The sequence below is a fragment of the Squalius cephalus genome, assembly GCF_949319135.1.
Source record: "Squalius cephalus genome assembly, chromosome: 6".
Classification (NCBI taxonomy): Eukaryota; Metazoa; Chordata; class Actinopteri; order Cypriniformes; family Leuciscidae; genus Squalius; species Squalius cephalus.
This window is the reverse complement of record NC_137127.1, coordinates 9,124,600-9,148,104: the sequence shown is the minus strand read 5'-3', so window position 1 is coordinate 9,148,104 and position 23,505 is coordinate 9,124,600. Positions and strand designations below refer to the sequence as shown.

Below are 23,505 nucleotides of genomic sequence, written 5' to 3'. Positions count from 1 at the left end.
CTGGCCATATTTAAATCTCAACAACAGAAAGTGGGTGAGTGGAGGAGACAGGCTGACATTAGAAGTTACTCATTATATCTGTACTGTTATTGTTAACTATATATATATATATAAACTCAAATGAAAATGAAAAATGTAGCCTTGGCAAAAATAAATAGCGACTAAGTACCAAAACAACTAAAACTGAATTCAAATTAAATTAAAGATAAATATGAATATTTAAAAAAAAAAAAACTTATAAAAATGTCAAAAGCTCATAACAAAGTAACTAAAATTAAAATGAAATCTAAAAATATTAAACTAAAAGTTCATTTAAAATATTAATAAAAACTATAATAGTATATATGTAAATTATACTAAAATAACACTGCTCATATGAAGTGTCATCAATAATTTAAGTGTTCCAAATACTCTTGTTTGTGTGTGTGTGTGAGAGAGAGAGAGAGAGAGAGAGAGAGAGAGAGTGAGTGTGCGCGTGTGTGTGTGCAAAAATACTAAGTTTTATAGTATTTTAAAAATGTAACATACTATAAAGCTTAGTATTTTTGATCACACACACACACATTTTCTTTTCCTTTATTATGGTTTAATTCAGCTTATATTTGTCTACCTGTTTATATAAGTGGTTATATTCACCTTAACAATATACATTTAACAACTGCTGCTAGCTGAGACATATGCAGTCTAATAATATATAAATGAACAACACATATATTATCAGTCTGCCTCAGTGTGTCCAATCTCATGTGAAAGGCACATCCCCAATGTCTCTGCATCTGGTTTGACAGCCTCAAACTGAAAAAGGAGCCAGAATAACCATTCGCTAGTGTCATTTTGCTCCCTGCACGTGCCACAATATACCACTGAGTTTGTTTACGTGTGGTAAAGAAAGGCCTGTCACCGCCACACACAAACTGGCTGCAAGGGGTGTTGATCTGAGCATGTCCAAAGACAAGGGATTACTGCTTGTTGTAATTATCTGAGCACCCTCTGTGGTGAAGAAGGAGTAACAGGTTGCTGTGAGTTGCTCTACATTAAAGTGATGCATCCAATCACTTTTTTCTGTTTGGCTAAATGCCTCACTATAGGATCGCAAACTGCAGGGGGGTTGTACTTGGTGCCAATTAAATAAAGGCCCTTTTAGCTTGAATGACTTAATCACCCCTCGTAAAGGGCAGGACCGGGGAGCCTTTCAACAGTCTTTCAAGTCACAAAGGTCATTTCAGACCATTATAGAGACTGTAAGGTAATGAGGGATTTTCTAAGGAGTACCCACCCCAAAAATTGCAAGCTGTTTTACAATTTTTACAAATGATACAAATAATTTGGGATGTTGATTAAACAACAGATGGCACTCGGACTTACTGTGTTGACATAGAAACGCATAAATCCGAGTCTGGGGACGTGAACAACTCCAAGTAGAACGTCACAGGTTGCCGTCTCTAAAATACGGTTACGACATGGCGTGAATGCAGCATAAGCTCATTGTTTTGGTACAGTAGTAACTGTAAATACTGTACATACGCTGATAGGCAGGTGACATTGGACCGAATGCAGTGATTGGACAAACATTTTTTGGTTCTGAGACTTCAACAGATGATATTTGTACATTTTGTAATATTTAGGCCACTTCTAGATTGATTTCTATCAGGATGTTAAAGGATTAGTTCACTTAAAAATAGGGCTGTCAAAAGATTAATCGCGATTAATCGCATCCAAAATAAAAGTTTGTTTTTAATAATATATGTGTGTGTACTGTGTATAATTAAATTTGTATATATAAATACACACACATGCATGTATATATTTAAGAAAAATGTGTTATTTATATATAAATAAATGATATTTATATATAATATAAACTATATAAATATATACAGTATATGTATGCAAATATTTCTTAAATATATACATGCATGTGTGTGTATTTATATATACAAAATAATTATACACAGTACACACATATATTATGTAAACACAAACTTTTATTTTGGATGCGATTAATCGCAATTAATCTTTTGACAGCCCTACTTAAAAATGAATCTGTCATCATTACATCAACTGTCTGGTTACTGACATTCTTCAAAATGTCTTCTTTTGTGTTCAGCTGAAGAAAGAAACTCAGGTTTGAAACAACTTGAGGGTGAGTAAATGATTTGTCATTTTAAAATTATTAATTTTAAAGTTAACTATTCCTTTAAGAGAGTTTCAACAAGAATAACAAAAGTGTTTATGAAAATATTGCCTACCCTACCTTTAACTGCATCTAGCCTATATAGAATAGGCCTAAATATCGTTATTTCTGTGGGATAATGACTTAAAAGCATGCGATTAGGTGTATTTATTGTGTCTTTTTAAGTAGATAGAGGAAAGAGGAAAATACGGATCATATGTTCCCACGAATGGCAAAGATCTAAAACTGAGAGTTACTGCAGTAAACTAAGCCAAAAATGGACTTTAACAACATTACCATAGTTTATTTAAAAGCTGTCTAGGATCAATGGGCATTACAGTCTATTCCCTATTTAATAGTAGGCCTAGCTACTCTCTAAAGTGCTAATAATGCTTTTTCTCGCATTTTTCTGCATCTGGACTAAATGGATGGCACTTATTGAACTGCTCCGGTTAGGTGAGACAGGAGGGCTGAGTTTTGGGATGTGTGCCGCCGCTGATGTCATAGAGGAGGAGGGATCGCCCCCATAGCGCGCAGCATGAACGCTCCGCGGCAAAAGGATGTGTGAACAAGCAGCGCGCTACTGCAGGGACGGTGTCCAAAAACTGCTCCACAAAGAACAAGCTAAACTCCGGGCACAGGACAGCAAAGACCAGCCCAAACCCGGGGCTCAGGACAGCGAGACAGCGACGGCTGCACAGTCCGGAAACAGCGGTTCTCAGCCCGGTGGAATTGACGGGCTCGTCCGCTGGATAGTCACCAAGATGAGCGACAATAAAAGCATCTCTACTCGGGAATATGTGAAGGAGGAGGCGGCGGTGGCTCAGGAGCAGTTCTTTGCACCGGAGCCCCGAAAGGGCATCTCTGTCATTTTGGACGTAGGTTTTTAATATTTTATCATTGTATGTATAAAGAAACATGAAATGCATGCACTCGTTCAACTTTATTCAATCGCCATAATTAATTAATTAAACAATTAACCAAGTTTTGAACAGTTCAAAAAAATCTCGCCAACCTTTGATACCCAAGCAATTACAGCAAGGCAGATACACTTTATGAATTTTAATCTATTTAACTTTTTTGTATCTTTTGCAGAACAGTTATGAATTTGACACTTACTTTGGATGTCAATGTTATGTAATATTTTAGATTATTACACGTTTTTCTTGAGTACTAAATTCTTATTGTTAAATCGCGAGCAATCAATTTTTGTATAATAGCTAATAACCTAAATTAGATATTTCGCGTTGAACTTGACGATGGTTAAATAGCCTACCATCGTTAAATACCGACGCTACTCTCACGTATCACTCCGCGCACTTATGAGGCTACTCTTTACATATGACGCAAAGTAACCTGGCGCCATCGTGCGACTAAAATGGTTACATACTTCGATAAAAATGGTTTGTTTTAATTTTAGTATAGGCCTACATTGTGTTGTGAGCATAAAACCTTTGATAAAAGCGCAAGAGTGCCCAAGCAAGAAAACAAAAAACAAAGCAATGAACCGAAAAGATATAGGCTACTGATGAGAGATAGCCTACTTACAAATAAGTTACGGTTCTAAATCCCAGATAACTAGAAAAATAAGTTATTTTAATTTACAGCAATTTAATTTATAATATTTCAATTGATGGTGTAATATTGTTGAAGTCGAAGTGTAATGTATGAAGTAATGGACTATTTTTCTTAGCGGAAGCTAAAATAATCTACTAGCCTAGGCTACGATGATAAAAAAATTATTTCTCAGCTCAATCAATATTTTATGTACAAGACAAGTAGTTATTTATTTGCTAAGTAGTCACGTAATAAGTCAGATAATATACTGTCAGATGGTCATTGTTGTTAAATAAACCCCGTTCAGGGTGTGACAGTCCTCCTCCCCTAATGTGACTCTTGTATGTGCACAGTCTGCACACGCATTCACAGTTGAATGGAAATACCGTTGAGCTTTTAGTATGTGCAATGAAATAATCCTCCTAATTGTAAAATAATATGAACACACATTCTAGTACAAAACAGCTGTGATACATCCAGCTGTAGCTTTCTGCATTTTTAGGTTATAGCCTACAACAGTTTTTGCTCTGATTTTAAGGCTGTCTCAGAGAAGCATACCCGAATCTAAATAATTTATTGCGCTTTTCCTGTGAGCCCGGCAGTTATGCTGTGTGGTTGGCTGCTGTGGCAAGGTCTCAGCAGTATTGATTTAGTAGGTCAAATTATTGCCTCAGTATTGTTCATTGTTGCTAGATAATTATATGTAGGCTATTTGATGGTCATGCCTCTTGAGATTTCTACGTTGCTTTTTGGGGAGAAGTTAAAACATTTAAGAGAGTGATAAGTAGATCAGATAGCCTACATCCTCAGGTAACCAGACTAGAAAGGAAAGGGGACAAAAACTAATTAAAAACCTCAGAAAAAGACCAGAGGCACCGATGCACCCTAGTATAAATACAGTAGTGAAGGTGGAGGAAATTAATAAGGGAGGGGTTAAGCAGATAATGAGGTGCTGTAGATAATTTGTGTTTTATGGATAGTGAGCTCTTGTACATGATTTCTCGTGGAGACTTCGGTATGGAGCGCAGGTGCTTGTAGGGGAATTGATTTTCCCCTATGCTTTGTGAGAGAATTCCATTATTTAACTCAATCTATCTCTACCAAATGACATGTCTGCTGCCACCTCTGTTCCAGGATCAGCCTGACTGAGCCTTAACACTATATTGGTAAACAACTGAGCCACAGAGCGTCCTTTATCGTTACTTTTCATTTTAAAAGTGTCTAAAGCAGCATGCAGTTGTAAAGACCACTGTTTCCATTTCAGAAAGCTTTCGATTCACCGGCTAGACAAGTTATGGATTCAAGGTGTGTTGAATTCTCTCAGCACGGCTTCCCCAAACCAGACAGTGAAAACTAAGTAACAAGCTGTCATAAAAAAGGCTAAGTGTGTTTCACAGTATTCATCATGTCTCAGGTCCCAGACCTCATCTGGCTTAAGGAAGTAATTAAGTCAATTTAATGTTTTTTAAACACTTCTTTTCCACTGGGGTTGAATGCTGTGCACTAAATTACAGTAGCGCTCTCGTTTATGCTTTAAAAGCGAGGATGTTAGGCATAGAAGTTGGCATGAAACGAAAGTTGCAAGAGTCTTTTCTTTCCTATTGTGACGTATATCCGAATGAAACGGCTTCTCGAACAAGAAAAAAATGTCAGGCGGGACTTGATTTTGTCCGTCGGGATTGGATGGTTGTGATTTGCTATTACTGTGATGTCATGTGAGTGACAGGTTGTCCCGCCCTCGCACCAGTAAACACGTCATCAGAGAAGAGAAGAGATGTTGCTGCAAGGGAGGGGAAGATATTTTTATTAAAGATTAGGAGGGCACAAAAATAATGATCTGCATGGACGGATAACTCATTTATAATAAGTACTGCAATATTCCATAAAAACAGGAATTGTCAAGTTTGATTTCATGGTGACTTTAATGTACATGTGTGAGAATATATAGATGATCAAATGGTGACTGCACTTGACATTTACTAAAGACTTCATCACTCTATTGACTTGAACTTTAAAATACAAATATACTTGGCATTTGTTCAGTGAATTGGATTTGATCCAAAGCACAGAGAATCAATCCAACTGACTTAGCAAGTCTAAATGTGAGTCCACATATTAAACAAGTCCATTCATTGAGCTATACTCTCTCCATTCAAACACTCTTTATCAATCTTGATCATTCTTTGCCTATTACCTCACTCTCGTTATATTTCCTTTCATCAACACAAAGAATCAGTGTTATTAAGAGTCTTTTAGCCGTAAAGAGAAACTTGGAAACAATGTCAGTATGTTTACATGGACAACAATATTCCGATATTAAGCGATTAAGACAATACTCTGATTAAAAAACTACAATGTAAACAGGGATTTCTGATTACCTTTATCCAGCTAAAGTCATATGAGTAAACACAAATCGAATTAAAACATGTGGAGTATTCCTATTTCAATCGCATTATCGAAGTGCATTATAGACATGTACACATCTTAAAGGTACAGTACTATTAAAGTCGTGTGGGAATTCTTGCCGCATTTTGTGACAGGACACATACACACAGGTGGTCAACCTTTGACCAAAGGTGGTCAACCTTTTGACGGCAAACAAGAGAGCGTGGCTTCAGAATTTGTATCCGCTCTCGTCTATTTGCACGTATAGCACGACAAATAATGAATTGCACTTGAAGCTTTCGTAAAATTAAGAATGAAAACACCCTAAACTGGATATGGTTCCATAACAAAGACGAACTGTTGACACGGAGGGAAAGTCAGACCTTAATCAGAATATTGTCTTTTTCAGAATAAGGTCAATAATTAGATTACAGTCGTAAAGTAGAGCCTATTTTTTTCCTGTGATGTCTGGATTTAGTCCAGTTGCAGTATTTGATTTGATTATTGTTCTCCTGGATAATGAGATGGTAGTTTTGGTTTACACTCTCTAGTTGTTCATTGTTTTGTAGCTGAGAAACTAAAGAGTATTTTTCTCAGCAATTTGTAATGTATTCAAATACATATTAACCATGAATAGCTCTGTGAATATGTACTTTAACTGTACTATTCATTTAGTTTCTCCCGCTGTAAGTGTTGCTCTCTTTTCTCAACTTGTTGCTTTGTAGTTCACATGAACACTTTTGTGATGTTTTTTTTTTTTTTGTAGCTGTCCCCTTTTCCTATCACACAGAGATAAATCTTCCGAGGTACAAACAAATTGGGTCACCTACATTAGGTAACTTCATATTGTCAGACCTTACAAATGGTTTTTGACAACCGTATACCTTTTGTGCATCCCTTTTATTCTCAAACAGTTCAGGAAGATAATGATGAAGAAAGGATGATAGGTCACACTTCATATTAGATGTCCTTGACCTTAACTACTATGTACTTGCATAAAAAAATATGTACAGTTTACTTATTGTGTTCATATTGTATTGCAAAACACTAGTTGCAATTGAGGTGTGATTTGGGTAAGGTTAGGCACAGGTTTGGTGGTATGGTTAGGTTTAAGGGTATTTTTAAGGGTAAAAGGTATTAGGGAAGGGTCAACAGTGTAATTTTAGATGTGATTACAGAAATGAATTACAGCTGTAATTACATGCAGGTATTTTTTTTTAAATATAAGTACAATGTAAAAACATGTATGTGCACAATAAGTGCAAATTATTAATTTAAATGTTAGTACATAGTAGTTAAAGGTGCAGTATAATCGAGATCTGAGATACGCTTCTGTGATAATTATTTGGTTCCTGTCGTTCAGTGGTTTTCAACTGGTTTTGCTGAGGATCTGACACTGTACAAAAACATCTTTCTTTAAAATCTAATATGGAAGTTTATTAATAACAATATGCAAATTTATTAACATGATACACTACCGTTCAAAAGTTTGGGGTTAGTAAGATTATTTTTTTTGTTGTTTGAAATAAATTCATTTAATTTAATTCAGCAAGGACATGTTAAATATATCAAAAGTGACAGTAAAAACTTAAACTGTTATAAAAAATAATCTATTTCAAATAAATGCTGTTCTTATAAAAAAAAAAAATTAAGCAGCATAATTGTTTTCAACTGAGATGATAATAAGAAATGCTTCTTGAGCACCAAATCAGTATATTAAAATGATCTCTGTATTATCACGTGAGTGACACTAAAGTCGGGAATAATATTTAATATTTTATTATTTTTATTCAGATTTTCACAATACAGAACAACACACCAAAAGCATTACAAAAACAGACATAGACAAAAAGTAAAATCAAATCAAATTAATAAACAACCAAACAATTATATCTAATTATTCCCAGATGGTAGCCAAGCAGAAAGGATTTACTCTATTTGTAATCAAATAAATCCACACAAACCTTGATGCATGTGAATTGCTTTCTCTTCGTATTTAAAAGCTGATAATCCTATCACTTTTATTTATTTAAATATGCATGATTCTGTGGTTATAGTTTTGTTATTTGCATTAGACTTTGTTTGTTTTTTATTCACAGTCCACAAAATGAGAGCAGATCTGCGGCAACCTATTTTTGGGTCATGAACCTCCAGTTGAGAACCACTGGCGATTAATGCTGCAGACACTTTTGCTTTAAGATATAAAACAGCAAGGAAGATTAAATACCAATAGTGCCTCTCGAGCGCTTTGTAAAATACATTACAGTATTGATCGAACATGGCTAATGTTGCTGTTCCTACAATCACTCTCCTCTTTTAATGGCCAAGAATATGCTTCTAGTTCAAAAGAAGGAAAACCCCCCATTGTTCTTATTCTACTGCAGATGTTTCAGTGGTTGTCCTGTGTGGCTTTTGAGTTTGTTTTGTGATGGTGAAGCATCCTGACAGGTGGAATGCTGTTAGCTGTCAGGAATGAATGAGGCAGCTGGCTCATCCAATTGAGAAGTGATTTAGACCAACAACAGAAGGTGATCACTCTATTGAAGCAGATCAAAATGTGCGCTGTCAATACGTGTTTCAATTATTGGATGTCTGGCACACACTTCCTCCGTGTCATGCGTGTCCAATCTCAAACATGCAGCTCCATGCTTGCTTGTGCAGCCAGTACATTTAACATCCAGATCTGATCACAACGAATTCATGCTTCATGTATTTATTTATTAGGAAAATGAGAAGGTCTGAATGGATCGACTGCTGTAAAATTAGCCCGTAGTGAGAAACGCTTCCCAGCACATTCTATTGACTGTGATTTTCCTTTGTTACAAGAGAGTCTTAAGTGGTCCATTTCACATCTGACTGGACAGTGTGATCAGGTTGCTCTTACAGATATAAGCAACACGCTAAATCTCTCACAAGTTCAATCAAACACATCGGCAATAGACAAACTAGCTTAGTCTTGATTAAAAAAACTAGGTTATAATGTAATTTGTGCTGGTGGTTTTCTAAATGCAATGGAAGGATTCATTGCACCATGTTAAGGGCTGAGGTATCATGCAATTGCAAACAGCCTGTCTATAGAACCACCTCCTCCTTAGGTTGATTGACATTGAACCCTACAGAGAGACTTTTTTTAATTACTTTTATCAGGGTTTTTTTTCTAATACATACAGTACTTTACTTTTCTTCAGCCACTATCTTAAAATATTTATGTTACTGTATTTCTGTCATGACAACTCTCGGAGAGATTGACATGGTAATAGAGATGGGCATGGTAATGCTATGGCAATGTTAATGTATTCGGTCATGACTCATGGCGGAATAGATCTGCTACGCTGCTGCAGAGCAAGGACCGAGACTTCTACTGCCAATACATTCACAGACATTGCTGTGAGCATGTAAGACATAAATAACCCCGTAGCAGATCTATACAGGTGGAGCTGGGGAAGGTGGAGGGTTTCTGAAAGCGCGCTACAGACTGCTTACAGCAACACTACCAGTATTTGAATGTTGAGCCGCAGCTCATTGGCCGCTGATGCAACAGCAACCAATCAGCTGTGCTATGTAGATAACGATGTTATCGCAACCAAATTGAGTTAAGGACCTATCAGCCTGCGCCATCTAGAGTTTCATGCCAGAACTTGGTATGTACATTTAATATTAGTTTTAGAGGAGCTTTAGTGAGTCCTAGAGACTTTGATTAGCAGTTGATCAGGTTTTTGGCTAAATAATTCACAACTTTAGGTGAATTCAAATGATAATGTGAATTAAAATGATTAATAATTTGTATTAATATACTGTATTTCTCTCTCTTTCTCTTTCAGATTTTCCGGAGAGCTGATAAGGATGGTGAGTGAAATCTGCTTCATATCATGTCGTTAAATCATTAATGTGAATGTGATTCTTAGACTCTTAACATGAAATCAGACTCAACCCTGTTTACTTTAATACACAATTCCCATCTCTTCAATGTACACTGCTGTTCAAAAGTTTTGTTTCAATAAGATTTCTTTTAATCTCTTATGCTCACCAAGGCTGCATTTATTTAAGAAAAAACACAGTATACATACAGTATATGCTCTAAAAATAGTAAAAATAATAATATTGTAAAATTGTATTACAATTTAAAATAGCTGTTTTCTGTTTTAATATATTTTAAAATGAAATTTATTCCTGTGATACAAAGCTGAATTTTCAGCATCATTACTCCAGTCTTCAGTGTCACATGATCCTTCAGAAATAATTCTAATATGCTGGTTTGATGCTCAGGAAACATTTCTTATTATTATTAATGTGGAAATAAACATTTGAAATTTGAAAAACTTTTGTAAAATTATAAATGTCTTTACTGTCACTTTTGATAAAATGTGTTTCCTTGCTGAATAAAAGTGGTAATTCAAAAGTTTAAAAAATATTACTGACCCCAGATTTATGGATGGTGGTGTATAATCCACAGAATAAAATACAGCAATTATAGCTTTACACAACACTGAAGATCTTGACCATCTGTCCACACGGCACTGACAGCTGAAAAGACAGAACTTGAAGAAACATTCCAGAAAACACAATGGAAATGTGCTGCCTTACACATAATCTTTTAAATAATTCCCATTTGCGGGGCTTATTAAAAGTTCAGTTGTTTTTGTTCTCAGATGCCTGACCAGTATTATTTCTGCACAGTATTATAACATCATTTCAATGAGATATAATCTGCTAGGAAAATCAATATGTAATGCACCAACTAGTGATTGCATTTGCTAGATGTTCTAAACTAAGTTTTATATATTACAATGCTTATTAAATTGCTGCAAAAATTCCAGATGTATTTACTAATTGATTTTAGATTAGTCTCATTAGTCAGAATCGCCTCTTTATCCATATTCATACCCTGTGCCCACAAAACAATTATGATTATGAAGAGAGGCCCCGTTACATATTTTGAAATGCTACAATTCATGTACTGTATGAGAAGATTCATATTACATTTCATCCAGTTTTATTGTAATGCAGTTTTCTATATGATTCCTGATTCCCGATTAGCCTTGAGCTCTTGTCCGTCGTTATGGGCTCAGACCCGGTCACATCTGGTCTCAACTTTTGGTTTGAGATGAAATATATATATATACAAAATATTTTTTCTTTGTTTTAGCTATCTTGAAAAAGGAAAACTCCATGCTGTGAAACTAGTTATTGCACCAGGGCTTAAAAGAGAGTCGATACAAATAGCAGAGAGAGAAAACCTGCAACAAGCCTTGTTAAAAGGAGTAGTGGCTATTTGATGTGTGATGCTTGTGCCGTTTGTGTTATTTTTAAACCACTCCCAGGGGAGCAGCTTGGTGACAGTTTTAATGAGAGAGAGAGAGGGAGAGGGAGAGAGAGAGGGTGGGGGAGAAAGAAAAAACAAGAATCGGGACCACAGGAGATGGGTGCCATGTTTTGCTACACTTTGGTTTTCAATCACACAAGGTCTAACAAGAAACAAAGCACAGCAGTCTAATTTGCCTCCAGCGTTTAGAACTTTACTCCTAGGAGTGAAACATTATTATCCTCTTTCTTTTCGAATAGGGCTGCATACATTAAAGGGTTGATTTTCCCCCAAAATAATATTTTGTCCCCATTTACTTAGCTTTATGTCATTTTAAACCAATTCTACCAGTGGTACTACGGGAACCGTTTCACTGTTTGTATCACTCCGCTTGCAGCATTTCTCTCACAGCGAGTGTCATGCCGGATGACCAAATCACCATCATTTTACAAATGCTACTGTTGTTGTGTCACGCAATGTAGTTTTAAGAGTTTTTTTCAAGCGAGAATGTAGTTATTTAGAACTCAGATATGGGACTTATACAGTGCGTGCAGAATTATTAGGCACGTTGATTTTCTGATCATATTTTTTCCAGGCACATTTGACCAATTCCAAACCACATTAATCGTAATAGCTACTATTAATTTTGTATTTAATCATTTATAAGTGATATATAATTGTTCATGAAGGCTGGAAATAAAAAATGTCTTATATTCAGGTGTGCATAATTATAAGGCAAGTTTTCTTTTACAGATAAAATAAGCCAAAAAAAGAGATTTAATTCAGACTTAAAAGTAAAAAATGATTAAATCCCCATGAGAAGGATGCAATACTAATGCAATACAAGAGATTGCAGTTAAGGCATGAACATTGGAAAGTGAAATACTCATTGAGTCAGCAGGGTCAGACAAAAACAGGTGGAGAAGAAAAGACACATGTTACCTGCAAAATAATTAAGAATTAAGGTGAAGAATTAAGTGTGAAACCATCAGGAACCCTTAAGTCTCCAGCGCCAGCATTTTCCAGAACTGCAACCTACCTGGAGTCTCCAGAAGTGCAAGGTGTCAGGGTCTCAGAGACTCAGGTTAGGTAAAGAATCCTAAAAAATGACCCCCACTTAATAAGAATCACAAGCTGAAGTGTAGTAAAATACATGAAGACTGTTTTTTTATAGGCTTTATAGACAGACAGATTGAGAGTGTCTCTTGAAGGACCAGCACCACATCCTCTTCTAACACTATTTGAAGAATTCATCTTCCAGAATCTGATAGTAAGTTTTGGGAGTTCATTTTTAGTCAATCTCTGCAAAACGGACATCAGGGTAGGAGATGGACTAAAAACAAACTCCCAAAACGTATTAAAACGTATTCTGGAAGATGAATTCTTCAAATAGGGTTAGAAGAGGATGTGGTGCTGGTCCTTCAAGAGTCACTCTCAATCTGTCTGTCTATAAAGCCTATATAAAACATCATGTATTGTGTGTGTGTGTGTGTGTGTGTGTGTGTGTGTGTGTGTGTGTGTGTGTGTGTGTGTGTGTGTGTCTCTGTATGAATATATATATATATATATATCACAAACTTATATAAACAAACTTAATTTAGAATCAATTCATCGATTTGACGGCACTCATTTTTATTTAACTGAAATCCTGTACTATAACTAGTGCTGCTTTTGTACTTTTGACTGCTTGCTTGTTTATTTCCTATTGTACAAACTTTTTTATACTTTTATAATGGCTAATATTGTTCATTTAAAGGAGACATATCATGCTTTTAAATCGTTCCTTTTTACATATAAATCATACATTTGTAGTCTATATAAAGCGGAACTGCAATGCTTGGGTCTGAATTCTCCACAGGCCCCTTTTCTACCCCTTTTCTGATGTGCGTCTGAGAGCAACTCTTTTTGGTGCGGTCTCTTTAAATACAATTGAGACACTTCATACCCCGCCCCCTCTCCAGGATGCAGAGGTGACACTCGGTTCAACTCCACCCCGTTCGGCCATTTTTGTAGTTTGATAGCAGAGATATGATTATCTAGCGGCACAGAAACTTTTTATTCACACGTTATTAACAAAATGTCAACAACGGAAGACTTGTCCAGGCAGGCTTACATGTTCGAGCCAGAGTCGGAGCCGGAGCGAGATGAAAATGAAGACGACGAACCTGCAGAACAACGTCTTCATATGGATGTATCGCAATGGTGTGTTACTGTATTTACACATGAAACTTTGGTCTTCCGACCTTTTACCACCGTGTCGATTTATTTTGATTAATATGTGCGAGGGAGAGAGAGCAAGACAGCGTCTAGTTTGGAGACGGTGTCTTGTTTACATTTTCGCCTGGCTCTGAAGAGAGAGAGAGTGCGTGCGCGCAACCGGGTCTCTCTCTCTCTCTGCTCGTTCTTTCAGTTAAACATGCGCCCTGTCACAAGCGCAGCAGGTCATCTACATTAGACGGTGTAATGAAGCGTGTGGGTTACTACATCCAACAACCGAACATTTGAACTTACCCTCTCGTAACTTCTGCATCTTTTAGCTTGGACTACAAAATTGCAGCGAGAAATAAAAATGGCGGATTGCTCGAAGTGTTGGGCTGGAAGTCAATGTCCTTATTTGGCAGTTCCGCTGCAAATACTGTGACGTAATAGTTCACAAAACGTCATAGATAACAGAAAAATCGGAACAGGTTGAAAAATAAGGCCAAAACAGAATATAAAGATATCAACAAAGCACCTGAAGAGAATAATTTAAACTTTTCTGTACTTCTAAACACTCCAAATATACAACAAAATGCATTTAAGGGCTAAAAAAGTGGATTTAGCATGATATGTCCCCTTTAAATATTTTTCAATTAGTAATATTTTAAAAACATGCCATATTCGATATTGAGAAAGTTAGTGATTGTGATTTATTTTTGATCAGAAGGCAGCCTTGGTGAAGCTTGGATAAGCTTTTGACCTGCCCTGTAAATGCATAAATAAAAACATAATATAAAATCAAAATATAAATAAAACTACATTTCAAAGTTTGGTGCGATAAATATGGTGCGCAAGTAATAACAGTTTTAATTTAAGTTAACTATATCTTTGAAATACATTGTTTAAGGAATACAGCATAAACCTCAATCATATTTTCGAGCAAACACAGTGTCATGCCCCCCCACCGCATGTCTCTTACTGCAGGAGTGATTGGTTTCATCATGCGTGTGGAGCAGGCAGAGAGAATCATTAACCTCTGTTGTATAAAGGAAATGACATGCTCTTTTGGCCTGAGAGTTTTTATGCAGGCTTGGTCTGGCAGAGTCAGCCTCCTGCTTTTTGTATACTGTGACCATAAATCTGCAAGGGCTGTTGACATGAGAGCAGACATGGCAGAGACCTGCATGACCCATCGCCTTATCTGCATCTGCAGTTCGCCCACCCTGAATAAATCACTCATTTTAAGGGAGAGAAAGAGCAGCATGGGTACCTGTAATGGAAATTTAATTTATTTCAGCTGTTTTAAATTCTGTACTGTTTCTCTGTGCAATGCTTTTCACATTAAAAAGAGCTCACATGGACAGAGAGAGCAGAAGTGCTACAGATAAAATGAGGGAGTCATTGGCAGATAAAAGAAACATTTAGGGACCAAATACATTTTTTTCCTCATTGACGAATTACAGAATCACTGTGTGCCGTGATAAAGGGAGGTTTAGCCCTTAAAGGGATAGTTCACCCAAAAATTACTCACTCTCATGTCGTTCCAAAACCGTAAGGTTACGTGCTTGGCTTGCACTGTAACGAAAGGATACAGTCTATGACGAAACCGATTTCCGACTCATTTGAAATGTTTTTGTCGCAGCTAATCTGTGCGTTAGAACGTATAATGGGCGCTTCTCTCCTCTCTAGTACTCTCCCCCTCTCTGCTCTAGATTTGCGGGTTATCACTGGCAGTAAATGAGTGTTTACGTGTGTGCTCACTGAAAATAAACATGCTGACAGCAACCTCCCGCACAGCATGCAAGCATCAAGGCTTCCCTGCTCTAGATCTTATGAATCATTAAAGTTGTGTAAAAATGGCATGATGGGTAAATAATATCTCAGGATAGTTCTTAGTCATGAATATTCCTGGTATTAATCTTGTAGTGTGTTTACTGGACAGTGTACTGCTAAATATTAAAGACTTGAAGGATTTGCGATGAGAATGTGGATTGGTTTTTACTTCAGATGAATGCGTACTTTGTGTACCTTCAGTTTAGTCGTGCATAGTCTCATTAATAGTGGAGCTTTTGGACACCACATGTCTGTATCCTCCTGAGGCCAACTCTGAAGCTATCGCCACAAAGAGCAGCAACACATGTTGTCGTCTCTTTGGATCAATATAGATGCACATTGCTTGGTTCTCTTTGATATTTCATCATGATTCACTTGTTTGTGTGGATAAGCATGCAAAACAAGCAGAAAGTGAAGCCACTTTGTCTGATTAAACTTCAGTTACTTCAGTATTATGTCCATTTGCTCCCACCCAGAGCGCTTTGTATTAAATTACATTTACATTTGTGCTGTATAAACTGCCTCATATTTTGGGTAATAACGATGTGCATTTACATTTAAATTGTAACATATTTTGATATAAGTTTATACTGTATGCATGTCCAGGATGATGATGCATCTGCCAGTGTGTTATTATTTAGGGAAATAAAGAGAAACATTTGATAAATTTCATTGTCATTGCACAAAATGTAAAATTATTCTATTTAGCTGAAGAAGTAAATAACTGATGGCAGACAAAGCAGAATCCCAGTAAAAGATATTTGTCTGATAGGTAAATCATTTTTGTTATTTCATCTATTTATTAAATGGATATTTAATTTTCCATATTTGAAATGAAAATATGTCATAATACTGTAGAAAATACCATGAGATCAAATTGAAGGATTTCACTCTATAGCCTATATAGGTTTTTATGAAAAATGAAGATGTCTGAAACATCCATCTAATTAATTTAATTATTGAATAATAACCACATGAATTACAATAAGCATTAAAAATAATAACACTAGTAACTTAGGTTGCCAAACGTACCGGTACTAAAAAGGGTAACGGTACCAGCATTTCTGCGGTACTGGTAGTACAGTATATACAGCGTGTTTTTACAAGTGTTGAGCATTGTAGCCAATCACAAACATCCGTTGAGCACGTGAACGCAATGACCTATCAGAGGTTTCTTGTCAGTAAGTTAGTCACAATCTGCTTAAAACCACTGAAAACACTTTTTGAAAAGGTTTTGTTTTGTTGGCTTGCGAATCCTTTCATTATAACCGACAAAGTGTAAACATGATGTAAATAAGAGATTCATTGTACAATTAAGACAGCTTTTTTATTGGAACTTGAGTTTTTGCGAGAGTGCAGAATTCAGTGAACTGGCTCTTCAGAGATTGACAGCCTTAGTGATTATTAAGGGCAGGCTCTTCTCTTGCTTTCGGTCTATTGACTGTTGAAATGTTATTAGTATTGGTACCGACTACTGAGTGTTGGTACTGTAATAACCCTACTAGTAACAACATTCCACTAGGGGCCTTCTGTGCAAATTCTGATGGGCCATTTTACCCCAAGGGTCTGATTTTATCTTTTCAATTCAAAATAAAAACTTAAATTTTTTACTCCACAAATATAAAACATGAATGTCCACAAATTCCTCATTAACAAATAGCCAAAAATATTGATATTCAGATGAAATGACAAAATTAAAGATAGTGTATCCATTCATTAAAGGTGTTGAGATGAGATTTTTTGTGCCGTTTATTGTCCTAATCTGGATATCGTCACTGTCACTGTTGTAGTACTTTAGAATGTCAAAATCGGTTAAATGAGTGCTTGAGCAGTTCAGTTGTACTCTCTATATGTAGCTGTTTAAGTTCAATGGATATTCCAGGCTTTAGACCATTAGTCATATACCAAAGCGCACATTATGTTGGCCCGTGGAACAAGAATATATTGTTTGAAGGCTCTTTACACAGCATGTGCTTTAGCCTACAGTGGGCAGGGACATATATTATTTAGCCCCCTTTGAGATGGCATTTTGACATGCTGCTAAAACGAGAAATACGCACATATGCTGATTCAGACTTTGGCAGAGTGGCACATTAAGTCATAGCTCTGAAAAAAACATATATATATTTGGCTGTATCATGCTGTAAATGCTGTGGCGTTTCATGCACATAAGAGGTATAAATCATCTTCTCTTAATGCATAACCCCAACACATAAGCACATACTGTACATATAAATACATTTACTGTAGGTTTGCGTTGCCATAGCAAATGGCTGCCTAGAAGCGGTACTGTGAATGCCTGACTGAAAACCTGCTTGGACCTAATTACCTCTCTTGATGCTCCAGCGCGTTTTGACTCATAATGTCCAAGACAGTTTGAAAGACATTGAAAGACGGAGAACAGGTCTTTATAGTCGTATACATTCCCTGTTTAGGGGTGGAAATCTGTGATGTTTTAGATGGGAAAAGTTTACCGACCCCAAACGCTTAAGTACAGTACACATACATTTGTTTATATATCTAAAACATCACAGATTTCCACACCTCCAAGTATAAAGACCTGTTCTCCATCTTTCAATGGGAGTGACAATTACTGTCTAGGACATTATGGGTCAAAACGCGCATGGAGCATCAAGAGAGGTAATCTCTTTTGGTAAATGTTCCAGAAAAAGTCTCTTAGGCCATGTTTACACCTGTGTTTTCGTCAATCTGATTACAAGTGGTCGACGCTGAATACAGATGTAAATAGGTTCTAAAATGATTTGAGCTTGGCCACTTTCGACCACTTAGGTAGTTGAAAACTCATTCGACCGGATTGCTTTTGTGAAGATGCTCATGTGGTCGAATGTGTTCAAACAACCACAAAAGACTGCCTACTCTCTGCCTACTGAACTGATGCGTAAACATTAGGAGGCCAAACGGGATTTAAACTTTGGCTGAAGACCCAAGTTTGGTTTGAAGATGAAAAACAAACCAAGCACTGTGTTGTTCTTTCACCATTCCTGACCTGAAAAAGCCCATGTATTTACCCGCCCATCGATCAAATCAGGACAGAAGTGTTCGAAAGTGGACAAAACAGACAGATTAAAACTTGTCTGTTTTACAGACAAGGCTTAAACTGGTCCCAGACTAAAATGCATATCTGCTGTTTTAACTGAAAGCAACTTGCACTGGCATATCTTAAAATATGTCAGTGGCACTGTTTTGTCTCAAGATTCACACCAGTAATGTTTTTTTGCTAAGGCACGTTTATAAAACCTAATTCAGTGCTCTAATTGAACTAAGGCCTAATCCTGGCTTAATCTAAGCCCTGTCTGTGAAACCGGGCCCAAGTGCAATTGGCTCGTACTTGTGATCCGATCGACCAAAACACTTATTAATCTTAATACCGGGTGTAAATGCTTACCATAGCTGCGTTTATCTTAATAAAAATACATGATTGTTTCAAACAGTGATATCATGAACTATTATCATTTAAAATAACTGCTTTGTTTTTTAATATATTTTAAAATGCAATTTATTTTTGTGATGGCAAAGCTGAATTTTTAGCTGCATTTACTTCAGTGTCACATGATTCTTCAGAAATCATTCTAATATGCTGATTTAGAGCTCAAGAAACATTTCTTATTATTATCAATGTTGAAAACAGTCATGCGGCTTAATATTTTTGAGGAAAATGTGATAAAAATTTTCCTCAGGAACATTTGATCAATAGTTCCAAAGTTCCAAATAGCAGCATTGATCTGAAATAGAAACATTAAAAAATGTCTTTTACTGTCACTTTTGATCAGTTTAATGCATCCTTGCTGAATAAAGTACTAATTCCTTTAAAAATGAAAAATATTAATGACTCCAAATAATATTATCCCATACTAACTTCCCGCCAATAACTGCATGCATCTTTTAAACTGGATTTGGGCCTTACATCCCAGTCTGTAACAGATAAATAGAAAAATTTCATGTGCCAAAGTCTATATAGCATAATTATTCTACTGTAAGACACAGGCAGGTGTAAGCATGGCTAATGCTCTTCAGAGTGGGCACCGTCCCAACACAACTCATTTATGAATGCATTTACAGAACACTAGGAGAACGTCGGCTCTCACATCTTCCTCGGGATGAGCCCTGCTTTGATGGAAGCTGGCCTGAGATCTGAAACCCCTACTATCCCCACTAATTAAAGCCTTACTGGGGCTTCTGGACAGATATCCGCTCTCTGAACTGCAAAAAACAGTCTGATGCCAGCTAACTGCTGCCTTAAAAATGGATCTGGAAGATAAATGAATATCCCGAGCCCATATGCTTCTCTGTGTCCGTCCTCACAGTGGTCAAAAACGGCTCCTGAGAGGCAGCAGTTAGAGAAAGTTTAATTAAAGCACAGAGGAGTATACAAAGTGTCTCATGCACTGTTGGTTATGAAGGTAGTGCTTTGTACTCTTTGTTTTTAAGTGCGTTTTTCAAGATCTGTTTTTGTAATGCATCTAATACTGGCTCTCTCACAAACTACTCGAGCACAAAGCACTGTTGTTAGCGCATTTAAAGTTTTTCTGAAAAGTTCTTGCCTTTTTCGCACATCTGAACGGTGTTGCTAAAGATTTGCCGTAATGCAATGAGGTATTTTTAGAGAAGCTTTAAACATACATCAGACTGCATTCAGAGAAGAACTTTCTTTGCTAAGATTATGCTGTTGCAAAGTGCAACATTAAGTAAAGTCAGCAGGGAATCTTTTTTAAAGTATTTGAAAATGCATTGGGATCCCGCAGGTCTGTTCAAATCACACTGTTCTGTCCCAAGAGACTTTGCCTAATTAAAAATACTTAAGGCCTCCAGCTAAGAGGTGTGGGCTTGTTCTTATTCTTCCATTGTTTTGCCTTCCATCTCCACCCCATGCTCGCTCTTTTTTCCGAACCCGCTAATGCCAAATTTATGTTTGACTAATTAAGTTTGGCTAAAATTTTGACTTTTTTAAAAAGGTATCTGATTAGTTTCCACTCTTCCACGTGTAAATAGAATAAAAGAAACATTGAATATGTGGTAGTTCTTCATTTAAAGTAGATAAGCACATACTGTGTTCTCTGAGTTAGCGATAAGCTGTTGAGGAGGCGGTTGCAGTACTTGTTTCTGTGTGCACTGAGGGTATTTCCCCACATTTTTCCATCTACCCGACCGCGCACTGCCACATCAAAGGAAACACTCTCTTTAATGTGCGAGAAAACGCCGCAGTCACAGGACTGCACTGCAGATAAGGAAGTAGCATGCCAGAATTGTTTTTTAGGGAATCCTAGTGTTTTCAGAGGATGTCCCCAGGCATTATGGGAGAAGGTTGATTGGATCCGAGGCAGTGGAGATTGGTTGATTTTTGATGTTAGCGGAGACTCGTGGGAGTTCACCTGGCTGACCTGGCGGCCCACGCTTTGTGCTAAACTTGGCTGCTTGACAGAGAAAGAATTGATGTGGCATGTCAGTGTTTTTCTTCAAGATGTCTTTGGCTTTTGTTTTGCTGAGCATTAATGGAATATATATATATATATATATATATATAATTTTTTTTTTTTACTAGGGTAGAGGTCGACCAACAGGTGGATTTTACCAATAGCAATAACTAGGTTGGCCCACACTGGCCGAAAACCGATTAATCAACCGATAGTTTTTAAAATGGATACTTAATTGAATGAACTCGTACTGTATAATGACATTCTTAGCCGATCCAGCAACGGACACAACCCAGATTTCTCGGTATGGATTTTTGCCGTGATTGTTCCAGCAGTTGGTTTTCGGTGCCGATTAATCGGCAAAACGGATCAATCGGTCGACCTCTAGAGAAATTAAAGTAATTCTAACGAGGTCTCATTCCATCTCTATTCTCAAAGGCATATCTTTGAAACACTGTCCTGTGGAGGATTGCTTGAAATGCAGATACAAAGTGTTTCACTATATGTCTTCTTGACCTATATAGATTCTAAGTTTTAAATTTGTGATATTCATTTTGAGATTTGCTAAATTAGCATTTTTAAAGATGAACCTTTTAAAGATAGCAGAGGTAATCAAAATGTTAAAATAGGGGAAATGAGCATGTAGAAATAAATACCCATGAACCTATATGTATGTATAAGGTTTTACCTTTTAGATGCTGTCAAAATGTGGTGATATTGTTTCAGTGTCCATACAATCATATGTGTGCTAGAATCACAAAGAAGCCTTTTTAGGTGCTTGATAGTGTAGGCTAACCTCTGGGTTCCCCTTTGCTTTAGCCTGTCACAACCAAATAGGACTATTAGTACACAAGCAATGTGCTCACTACTGTATGTTATTAGTGGTCACACACAATATATGTAGCATTTCCGTAGAGTCGTTGCTTTGTCCTGAAAGAATAGTGCTAGAGCACAATGTTAACTGTCACTCTTAGCAGTTGTTTCACAGGGGAGATGCCAGTTGTAACGCTGTGGTGCAGCCTGCCAGGAGAACATGTACAGAATGCTGTCAGCATTATCAGTTTGCTCACACAACAGCGGGAGTGAGATGGAGATCCAGTGGGATTCAGATGAACAGAGATGGTGCTCCTTAAGACTCGTGTGCTATCATATGCAATAGTATATCAAAACAAGCACAAAGGGTGCATGTCTTAATTGTTTATGTGCTCCTGGTTCAGAGAGGCATTTGTGGTGCATGGGCATGATGGGAGAGCTTTCTTTCTGGTGTCTGGCAGTGGGCTGTGTTGTTGTGGATCTTGCCAAAAATTATTTTTGTTTTTGACAGGACAAGATGAAGGAGATTGGGTGAGGGTAAAACAAGGTGACATGATAAGCAGATTTTAAAATTTGCTTTTCAAAGGCTTTGTCAAGCCACCATACAAAGATTGTCATAAACCAGTCATTGTCATGAATCAGCATGGAAATTTCAGCGTCAGCATGGAAATTTTTAGTCTTTTCAGCGGGGAGCTGTCACATCTTCTGTTCATTATTTATTTGTATAATGATATAGTATTTATATTATATTTTGAATTCGATTTTATTTTTATATTATACCGATTGTATCGATTATACATTGTTACACCAGTAGGTGGCGACAGGTGATTATTAAAAATGTATTTGTCATTGAATCATTTATTCAAGAGATTTGTTCAAAAATGCTGATTCATCCAGTAGTGAAACAAGTGAAGTCTTTATGAGTGAGTCATTGAATCATTCATTCAAACATATATTTTTTTAAATATTCATTCTAATTAAACATTTTTAAATAGACTGCAGCAATTAATATTTTGTCAAAACCTCTAATTTACATGTTACTTTATTTAGTTGTCTGTTCAGAATCGTGGGAGAATTCTGATCTCAATTTGAAACAAAAAAATCGTGATCTCAATTTATCTCTAATGAAAATGATTTGTAGTTTTAGTTTAATAATAAAAACACTGTTCTGCTGGAGATGTTGACTTCTCTCCATTCTTTCACTCTTTGTCTCAGATTTGTTCTCTTTCTCTCACATTGTTTGTAAGGTTTTGGCTGTCAGGTTCCTCAGTGCTTCTCAGTGTCAGGATCATTTACGATGCGCTAGTGCTTGTGTTCATGGTGTAATGAGGTGTTGCACTGCACTCTCCTAAGGGATGCAGGTTTGAGGGTCTTCCTTCCCCCACCTTCCCTAACGTAAACCTTAAACCTCTCCATCTATCATTAGTAGAAATATTATTTATGTATAAGCAATATATTTAATTAAGTTTGTGACCACAAAAAAAAGACATTTACATTTAGTATGCTCACATGTAATGCCTGACTCGAATCAATCAGGGCTTACAGCAGTAACACCTGACCTATATACTCATTGTCACGGCCATATTCTGTTTAGTTTGGTTCCCTTTCAGTCGCTCACGTTCGACGTAACGTCGACTTGATGATGTAATTGGGATCACTTCAGGGAGCCCTATCATCTTCGAGTGTCTACAGAACAAGCCAATGAACGTTGGCGTGCGTGAAACGCCTCACCCGCCCCGCAGCGCGGGTATAAACAGGAAGCGGGCGGGCGGGCGGGCGGGCGCACGCACACATTGTCTTTCACTTCAGAG

At 36.8% G+C, this 23,505-nt stretch overlaps 1 protein-coding gene across 2 annotated transcripts in view; it reads left to right on the top strand.

The window, feature by feature from the left end:
* Window positions 1-2,668: 2,668 nt before the first annotated feature.
* Window positions 2,669-23,505, top strand: part of necab2 (N-terminal EF-hand calcium binding protein 2) — an 86,996-nt gene continuing 66,159 nt past the window's right edge. For both annotated transcript variants that reach the window (XM_079874973.1, XM_079874972.1), the window contains exons 1-2: window positions 2,669-3,051; window positions 9,937-9,961. In XM_079874973.1, coding sequence (XP_079731099.1) covers window positions 2,734-3,051; window positions 9,937-9,961 — 343 coding nt within the window. In that variant the 5' untranslated portion in view covers window positions 2,669-2,733. The remainder of the gene's footprint in view (window positions 3,052-9,936; window positions 9,962-23,505) is intronic.